The following is a 10,058-nucleotide window of genomic DNA, read 5'->3' on the forward strand; positions in this document are numbered from 1 at the left end:
GCACAGGTTGGTTGCCACGCAGTTTCCAGGCAACCATGATTTCTTCTCACATTTTTGCTATTATACCACAATGCTGTTTGTAAAGCTACAGGGTTAAAGTTAGGAACTAGGAAACAGCTCAGCATTATTTTTGTAATGCAAGGAAACCTGCTGACCTAAGGAGATGGGAAAAACCTGAAGAAATGCAGATGTATTCTGCCAAACTATCTGTCTAATGCAGTGTTTCCCCAACCTTAGCAACTTTAAGATATATGGACTTCAACTCCCATCTTGGCTGGGGGAATTCTGGGAGTTGAAGTTCACCAGTCTTAAAACCTCCCCTTGTCTAGAGGGAAGCCTAAAAGGAAGAGGGAATTACCGAGAGCAAAAAAAAAAAAAAAAGTTTGTCATCTCACAACTTGTAAGAGTAAATAGGCAGAACTAGCCTGTCAAAGCAGCTTCTCTTCTCCAGGCCTCAATTTAAAAGTACAGGGCATTTTTGCTCTTTCAACATCATCACAGAATGATTCACTTCATTTAATGCTTGTTCAGGCAGGTATTTTTTGTCTTTAATACCGATTCTTCCTTTTATTCACTAGTGTATTCAGTTACAGTTCTTACTTTGTTTTCTACAGAATATAAAACCCCTTTTAAAAACTTGTGTAATGGTGACCCCATCAGGCAGAACAAGGGATGCCTCCGCAAATATTGAATACATTTACAAACATGTTACTAAGCAGTGATTAATTCAGAAGCAATCAGCAAACTAAGAACTGAAGTCCTCAGATATATGGGAAGAGTTAGACACAAATACTATTTCCCACAGATTTAACACCTGCTCCCATGATTCAATCACTGGAGTTGTGAGAGTTTTCATACTGTTAAACAGGAAGAGCAACTACCACAGATTATTGCTCTGCCTTCTCAAAAAAGGACAGCTTTTTCCTTTCTAAAAAAGAAAAAAATTAACAAAAACGTTGTTATCACTGATTGTCTCTGATTGTACTAATTTGAAAGTAGCATTCTTGTTTGGATTCTTGTGCTGTAACTTCAAAACTTCCTTCTAACAAATCAGAATACCTGGACTAATTATTTTTGGTGCCAACTACAGGTAGACCGCAACTTACAACAGTTCATTTAGTGACCATTTGAAGACACAACAGCACTAAGAAAAGTGACATGATCATTGTTTTACACTTATGACCAATGCAAGGTAATTAAAATTCACATATTAGGCAACTGACTCATATTTATGACAACTGCAGTGTCCTGGGGTCACATGTTCACCTTTTTTAAAAAATAAGGTTTTATTGAGTTTTAACAAAACAAATAAAACATCTTATTTGAGTACAGCATGGTTCCGGGTTATCACATTTCCATACAGACACAATTTCATATGTATATTCTTCTTATGTATTCATATCTTACCACTGTTTTTCCAATTTCTCACTATTTCTCCCTTTACTTCTCTTAGTTTTATAGTTATCTCATTTTCTTCTTATTCAATTGTATTTCTTTTGTCTAAATTACTATATCTTTTTATTCATTATACTTATATTTTCGTCTGTCTTGTTTACAATTTCATATATTCTAATATTCTTAAAGAGCAAAATTCCCCCTATGTGCCAACACCTTTAGGTCTTATAATTATTATTATGTGAAATCTCATTAAACATTAAATTTGTGCATTCTAAAATTATAACATTCAAATTTCTAATATCTATTTTATATCATGCAAATCTCATCATTCAGAGTCTGGTTGATACTTCCCCTTGAAAATGTAAAAAGAAAAATTCTAAAAAAAAATAGGAAAAACAATATATATTTTTAAACATTAGTAAGCAGAATGGTTATTCAAATTCCTTCTAGTACTGGTATGAACCTTGTAAATCTTTCACATTTCTTTTCAATATTTATCAGTCTTTGAGAACAATTGAAATGTTTCACTCCCTTCTTCATTATTACATTAATTGTTAGTAAGCATACCATTGGATAGTCATACAGTTTTATCTTATAAATTATTTACTATTAATAAGCAAAATAATTTTTCAAATTCATTCTAGTAACTGGTATAAATTTCCTTATAGACCTTTCACATTTCTTTTCAATATTTTATCAATCTTTAGAAACAATTACAGTATTTATCTCCCTTATTATTGCATTAATTATAATTAAACATACCATTACATAACAATACAATTATATCTCATAGGTTATTTACTTATTTCATTTCTAACTCATTACAATATTCTACTGTCACAACACTATCTTTTGTACCTTTGCAGAATCCTCACTTTTAACTTAATTTAGCCATTATCTCTGTGTTCTCTAGCTCAGCAAATACCTTTAATCCTAGAAAGTTTACCTTTTTTCTTTATTTCCTGTTTTTGTCCCTCATAAGTTCTTTCCCTTTCTATCTTCCCTCACTTTTTCTCATCCCCTTTTTATACCCTTCTCTCTCTAACTTTTCCTTCTGTAGTTTCCTTTTCTGCTTCTCCTTGCTATTATACTTCTTTTCCAGACTATTTTTCTTTTTGGCTGTTCCCTTTGATCTCAAACTTTTAACTCCTTTTCCCTTTTTACCACACTTTGTATTATTTGTTCATTGAAAATGGCTTCTTCTTTGTCCCGCCCTTCTTCTTGCTCTTGAAGCTTTTCCTTTTGCTTTTCATAGTTCAGGATCTCCATTTCAAAAAATTCAAATACGAAGCCAAAGGATCTTCCTCCCCTTTCTGCATCTTCTTTCTGTTGTTTAAGACTCATCTTCAATTCCTCCAGGAGTGATGGCATTTTAAACACTTTTGAACAACCACCTGACTGACTTTAAGTAAAAAACAGAAACAGAAAAAAAAAACAATGCCAAAAACTTTTTTTTAAATCACCAAATGATCCCAGACTGTTCCTTCTTGTTTCTTTCCTTTACTCTTCCTTTCCGTGGGTTACTGTATCTTTTAATAAGATTTCAGTTACAATCTATCCCCGGGAGCCTTTTCAAAGTTTCACTGTTAATCCTCTTTATTTTTCCAGGTGGCGCTCCATTTTTCCATTATTCCAACCCTTTTGCCTCCACTGTTCTCCTTTTTAGGGCTTTAAAATGACAAAAAATAAATCTTTATTCTCCTTTTGACACTTAGATTTCAGCTCAAAGTTGCCTATCAGTGTCAAAATGAATTAAAATAAATTTCTTTCCATACCATTTGTAATTGTCAATATAAAGGTAAAGGGATTTTTAACCTACTTTTCTCTCTCCTTCGCCGCTTAAAAATCTTCTTTTGGAAGTATCCCTCTAAGTACTTTTAAATTCGGGGTACCTTGCTTAGATGTTCTCTGATGTTTGGCCCGGTCTGTCCTGCTTTCCTCTTTGTCTTCCTCCTGCACGATCTCATCCAGTCGGGTTCTTCTTTGAGGTGGCCATTTCTGACCACCACTACACCTGCCTTTGGGAAAGGGAGTTTAGACCAGCCAAGGAGGAGAGATGCGGCTCCCCTCCTCTCGGCTAGCGATCTCCCCCCTCTTCACCACCTCTACGGGGTGATTTCAGCCCCGGATCCAAAGGATCAGGGTGCTCCAGCAACGAGCACGGATCGAAACCGCGCACTATCGCGGATTTCGGCCCGTCGCTGAAGAAACCCAAACAGGAAGTCCCACGTGTTCACCTTTTGTGACCTTCAGACAAGCAAAGTCAATGGGGAAGCCAGATCCACTTAACAACTGTGGCAAGAAAGGTCGTAAAATGGCCCAAAACTCACTTAACTGTCTTGCTGAGTAGCAGAAATTTTTGGCTCAATTGTAGCCATAAGTTGAGGATCACCTGTATAAAATCTGACAGTAGATTATTCAAAAAAGTAACTTTAGTCACACACTGGAACAAAAGCCCACTAGCTTTTAGTGTGACTTACCATAGCTGAATATAGGATTAGTTTAATTATAGGGAATACAACAAATTCCAAGCATCCATAATCATATATGATTACAACTTGATTAATACATACGAAAATCCCAAGACTGCAAAAAGTTGAAAGGAATATCAAGCAAAAAATTTCAAGATGGCAATGGCAGATGAAGGAGATATGCTAGAACCGTGGTGGTGAACCTATGGCATGCATGCTGGAAGTTGCACGCAGAGCCACTACTGCCGGCATGCAAGCACTCGCTCAAAAAAGGTCTACTGTGCATGGGCGCGTGCCGCCCGCCTGTTCAGCTATTGTCGGGTATCCGGCACGCATGCACGGGAATATGGCGGCACGTAGGAGACATTCACGCAGAAGCACACGGTGCACTTGGCGGATCATGCACGCATGCACAGTAGCGCACAGCATGACTTGTGCGCGCATGCATAGGAGGCATGGGAGGCGTGCATTGCCTCGTGGGTGATGGCATGTGAGGACGAGCAGGCAAGTGCGCACACAATTATCGGCCTGGGAACCCAAAAAGGTTAGCCACCCCTGTGCTAGAAGTCAGAGCCTTACATGGCAGAAATACCAAATACATCAGTCATCAATTGCTACTTCTTTCTAATAGCACTTAACACTTAAGACTTATATACTACTTTGCAGTGATTTTACAGCCCTCTCTAAGCAGTTTACAGAGTCAGCATATTGCCCCCCAACAATCTGGCTCCTCGTTTTACTGATCTCTAAGTAGGAGAAAATGAAAACAAGGCATCCATGAAGCTGTGGAAGGACGAAGGGCCAGGTTTAAACTACAGAGGATATTTGGAATATGACACCTTCATTCTGGCAACTCATCAAATGGAGTACTGTAGTCTCAGTGTACTATGCAATGCGATTCTTATTCAAGCGACGTGGAGCATCTGGATAGCTTCTACTGAGTTCGGGCCAGCTAAATAAAGGAGAGAGGTTGATAACTGATCGCTTTGATAGTGCTGCCAAGAAAATCTTATGACTCCAGGGAGGCCATAAAGTCCTGAGAAGTCCAACTTAGCTGTACCAGACAGAATGCAAACCTTTTATATAAACCTGCAGCTACCTTAGGAGGGATGATAGGAGTAATCATTTCCCAACAGCTGTATTCCTGTCCTAGATTCTTGCCTACTTAAAAATAAAAATTGTAACCCAGGTTAGCTCTTAAAAAACGATCCATGCAATCAATCAAAGCTAATCAATCTCAATCATGAAAAAGCCTATGCAGTGATAGGAAAAGTAGGCAGCGATTATGAAGGTCTTTTAACTTTTCCCTAAATTCTTAAACTTACACCTTTACAGCTAGTCTGTGATGACCCAGGTTGTGCCACAAAAGCAACAAAGTCACAAAAATAGGTAAAACTCCCTTTTTAATACCTCCAACTTGGCCCCCAATGTCCAGTTAATCATCGGCTGGAGAAAAAACTCTCCCAAGAACAGTTTTAAAGAAGAAATTCACTCTGAACCCAAAGTACATATAAATTATAAATAAAAACCAACATAAACCACACTGCAGCAATTAAGGGATTGAAGATGTCAAAAGATAATGAAACACACACACTTGGGAGGATGCCCAAACTCAGATAAGACTTGACAAACCAGAATAATTTCAGGCTTTGCTTCCAGCAGTTTGTCCTTTTAAACAGTCTTCCCGGCTGCAACCAATAAAGGGGATCAGGACCCTTTCCTCCCCTGTAAACCACGCAACTCACGTTGCTCCCTTCTGTGCCTCCCTGTGTGCCCTAGGATGAAGAGAGGGTGGGCCTAGGCCTTCCTCTGAATGCCCAGTGGGGATGTGCCCTTCCCCAGTTTCCTCCACAGCCACCGGAGCCACACTCCCACTCCCTGTAAGCTGTTCCACCACTCTCTCGGAATCAGATTCCAACAGGGGCATGACATAGTCCTTGATTTATGACCACAATTGAGCCCAAAAATTATGTTGCTAAGCAAGGCACTTGCTAAGTGAGTTTTGCACCATTTTACAACCTATCTTGCCACAGTTTCAAATGAATCGATGCAGCTATTAAGTTGTTTTGAAATAAAATTAACCTAGTACATAATTTGCAGGATGTGAAAGTCCAATTGCACGTGGCACTTACCCCCAAAGTTTTAATTTCTTTTTTAAAAAGATCTTTGAAAATGAGACAAAATGAGAGAGGCCGTGCCAGAAAAGTGGGGAATGGGTGAAAGCCCAGTGTGACTGTGGTGCTCCAGGACAAATGGTAACACACATGGTTCAAGAATGTGTCCTCAGAAAATTCAAGACACCTGGGATGATCTCATGGCAGTCACACCAGAAGCAGTGACGTGATTAGCTTCCTCAGATATTGAATTATAACATTTATCCCACTGCAATTATATGGCTCCATACCATGACGGTTTTATTACATTTTATCTTAATTTAATATTTTATCTCCTATACTGTATTGTCCACATGTCTCTCTCTCTCACCGTCTTTCCCTTGTCTACTTATTTATATATAGTTGTTCTATATATAAGAGAATAAATGGAGGGACACAGTGGCTCAGTGGCTAAGACGCTGAGCTTGTCGATCAGAAAAGTCGGCAGTTCAACAGTTTGAATCCCTAGCGCTTTGTAATGGAGTGAGCTCCTGTTACTTGTCCCAGCTTCTGCCAATGTAGCAGTTCAAAAGCATGTAAAAATGCAAGTAGAAAAATAGGGACCACTTTGGTGGGAAGGTAACAGCCTTCAGAGTTCAGTCATGCCTTCCATATGACCACAGAGACGTCTTCAGACAGCGCTGGCTCTTTGGCTTTGTAACAGAGATGAGCACTGCCCCTGGAGCCAGAAACAACTAGCACGTATGTGCGAGGGGAACCTTTACCTTTACCTATTCCAAATGGTTCATCTTGAACTATTAGTTCTTGGTGAAAAAAATTCTGTATGTAAACAACAGAAATCTTCTCTATCTCCGGTTTTATTTATTTATTTAGCATATGTCCTCTACAGAGGTCAAACAATCACTGATATACAAATGTAGTTTAAATAAAGCATCAGCATATACATAGGTATATATGCTGATGCTTTAAGCTAAATTTGTGTATTTGTGTGTGTGTGTGCTTTATTTAAGCTAAATTTGTGTATCAGTGATTGCATGACCTCTGCAGAGACCATACACTAAATAAATAAAATGAGACAGAACATAATTGGAGATAGAGAAGATATCTTATCTGTTCACATACAGATTCTTTTTCACAAGAACTAGTTTTCCAAGATGAACCATTTGGAATAACTACATATAAATTAAGAAGACAAGGGAGAGACATGGGCTACATCCAGGAAACATCCAGGAAACCAACCTCCATAAGGTTTTGCATCTCTCAGCACAGCCACTGAAATGAAGTAAAAAACATGTCAAAATAGCGGTTGGGCAGGACTCATATTGCAAACACACATTGTGGTTTGATGTGTAGCCAAATCCATCAGGGGAAGCCTTTAAAATGTTAAATATTGTTCCCACACTGGACACTGCTTGTAACTCCCAATGCAGAGCAAACAGAATTCCTTCCTAGTAGAAACTAACAACTGTCCGACACCCTGCCAGTATTTTTAGAAAGAAATATACAGAGGGAGAGGGAGGGAGGGAGGGAGAGGGAGGGAGGGAGGGAGAAAGAGAGAGAGAGAGAGAGGGAAAGAGGGAGGGAGACTGTTAATGGAAAAAGTCAATGGAACAGAAATGAGAAAACATTACGCAAAATATGGATGATAAATTATAACCACCAATGTAGATTATAGTATCCTCACTCCAACCTGCTGCTTTACGTTGGTGTTGAATCCAATTCACATTATTTCCAGCTACCACAGGTAGATCTCAATATAAACCTTTTCTTTAGTGAGTGTTCAAAGTTACAACAGCACTGAAAAATGCGTCTTCTGACCATTTTTCACATTTATGCTCATTGTAGCATCCCCATGGCCACATGATCAAACTCTGGGCACCTGGCAACTGACCATATGCATATGACATTTGCAGTGACCCAGAATTGTGTGATCACCGTTTATAAAATATAGAACACTTATTAAATACACAATAGCCATGTCATGCGATTTGGCCATTTTTGAAGACGCAACAGCTGAATGTACATGGCATACCCCAGAAAATAAATTTCACTGAAATGCTAATATTCCTAGATAATGGCTATACTTCCAAATAATAGTAGGCAGGTGCTGTTTCATGAACGTGAAACACAAGCCTAAGTAACTTCCAGTATTTTAGATTACATCCCTTATCAAATCCTGGCCATAGTGTTTCTCAACTTCAGCCGCTTTAAGAGGTGTGGACTTCAACTCCCAGAATTCCACAAGCCAGCATGCATCTTAAACTGACCTTAGAAACACTGGTTTAGAAGAAGCATCCAGGCATCAGCAAGACAGCCAACAAACTATACTTGCACTAAACCCACTAAATTTAAGAACTAATGATCCAGGCCCCCAATTCAAACTCAGAGGGGAAATTCCACCCATCCATATCAGCTAATATTTAATTACCAAAATGACAGACAGCTTGTTTGGAATTAATATTTCCATCTTATGCCCAGTAACTTTATTCGGGCTGCTAGAAATTAGCAACCTTGCACAAGGGGTTTGTTTATTTATTTAAATTTTATATACTCACCCATCTCAATTTTGAGATTCTGGGAAATGCACCCATTTTCCTGTGTCTCCTAAGAAACTCCTTTTATTTCATGTCCCAGAGCAAAGCTGAATCAAATTAAACTCCATAGTGATAGCTGTGAGTCCCTGGAATTTCTGCAGTGTACATATCCCTCTTTGGGGTCCACCCACATTTTCTGTTCAAATGTTGAATAAAATAAATGTTGACGTAGGGCAGATGAAGTTTACCTCTTCATCTACCCACCCCAAACCGCCCAGGCCTGCATTTTCAAGGCCATTAAAAACCTGTTACATCCTCCTTCTCCCCCCCACCCCACCCCAAAAACACCTCCCCATTTCAAAGAATACACAAAAAGAGGCAACCAAACCTTTTAAACTAAAGCGCCGGGTTGCTACCTACACTTAGAAGAGGCTGCGTTTTTCTCTGGACTCCAGGCAAAACTTCATACAGCTGCAATAGTCTCCCCAACACAATTTTCTGCGGCACGCTGGATTGCAAAACAACCACACAACCGGGTTTTTGCCCAAGCCGGCTTAGGGCTAAAACCGTGACTGAAATGTAATCTGGCTAAGCCTTTGCGTTGTCCCATGTTTAAACCACGATTAAGGTGCCGCCGTTGATCTAACCCAGGAGCCCCGGTTGGCACAAAGCGCCGGGCTCATCAAACTAATCACACTCGCTGGACTCGCGTTGTAAATTCAGACGCACATTTAATGACTAGTTTTCCTCCCTTCGCATCATTATTTTGAGCGAATTGGCGGCCCCGGTCTACCCGCAAGGTTCAATTCTCCTACGTCCCCGGCCCCCGCCACCTTTTTTTTTTGTTCCTGCCGAAAAGCGCCACGAAGCCGTCGGAACTTACCCCGGAGTAAACAGAGGGGGGACGCTGGCATGTAAACCTGAAGCCTCGCTTCGTCCAAATCTGACCGCGGCATCCGTTCGCAGGACAGCCGGGCGCCGGAGGCTCAAGAACGCCCAGCGAAACTGGCTCTTCCCCCCCCGCGTAAAGCGGCGCAAGAGATCGACCCGCCCGGGAACAGCAGCGCTTCCTGCCGGGTGAAAAGAGGACCGGGGGTGGGAAGCACCCGGAGAGGCTGCCCCCTCACCCACCCACCCCCGCAAGCCGCGAAACTCGCCCGCCCTGCCCCCGCCCGGTCCCCCCGCTCACCGGAAAGGCTGCATCATCCCCCGCCGGCCCGGAGAGCGGAGCGGAGCCAAGCGGAGCGGCGGGGCGCAGAGCCAGCCCTTTGTTTCCCTGGCGCATCCACGCGCCGCTGGCTTCTGAAGGGCGCGCGGCTTCCACTTGGGGAGGCCGGAGGAACTTCGCCGGCTCCGCTTTTGGCGGATGGGACGAAAGAGCCGGCGGGCACGGAGGCATTTGCGCAGCGAGAGAGAGAGACAGAGAGAGAGAGACTTCTCCTGAGAGGAGTGTGTGTGTGTGTGAGAGAGAGAGAGAGAGAGAGAGACTTCTCCTGAGAGGAATGTGTGTGTGTGTGTGTGTGTGTGTGAGAGAGAGAGAG

At 41.2% G+C, this 10,058-nt stretch overlaps 1 protein-coding gene across 3 annotated transcripts in view; it reads right to left on the reverse strand.

The window, feature by feature from the left end:
- PALD1 (phosphatase domain containing paladin 1) overlaps positions 1 to 9,822 on the reverse strand; it is a 127,482-nt gene extending 117,660 nt beyond the window's left edge. Inside the window, exon 1 of one of the 3 annotated variants that reach the window (XM_026713536.2) lies at positions 9,707 to 9,822. In XM_026713536.2, the coding sequence (XP_026569321.1) occupies positions 9,707 to 9,723 (17 nt within the window). In that variant the 5' untranslated portion in view covers positions 9,724 to 9,822. Of the gene's footprint in view, positions 1 to 9,400 lie in introns of all 3 variants that reach the window. The other 2 variants (XM_087932330.1, XM_087932331.1) reach the window with 2 other exon arrangements.
- Positions 9,823 to 10,058: the final 236 nt, after the last annotated feature.

Source organism: Pseudonaja textilis, chromosome 4 (genome assembly GCF_049901715.1).
Source record: "Pseudonaja textilis isolate UNSWEBS1 chromosome 4, rPseTex1.2, whole genome shotgun sequence".
Lineage (NCBI taxonomy): Eukaryota > Metazoa > Chordata > Lepidosauria > Squamata > Elapidae > Pseudonaja > Pseudonaja textilis.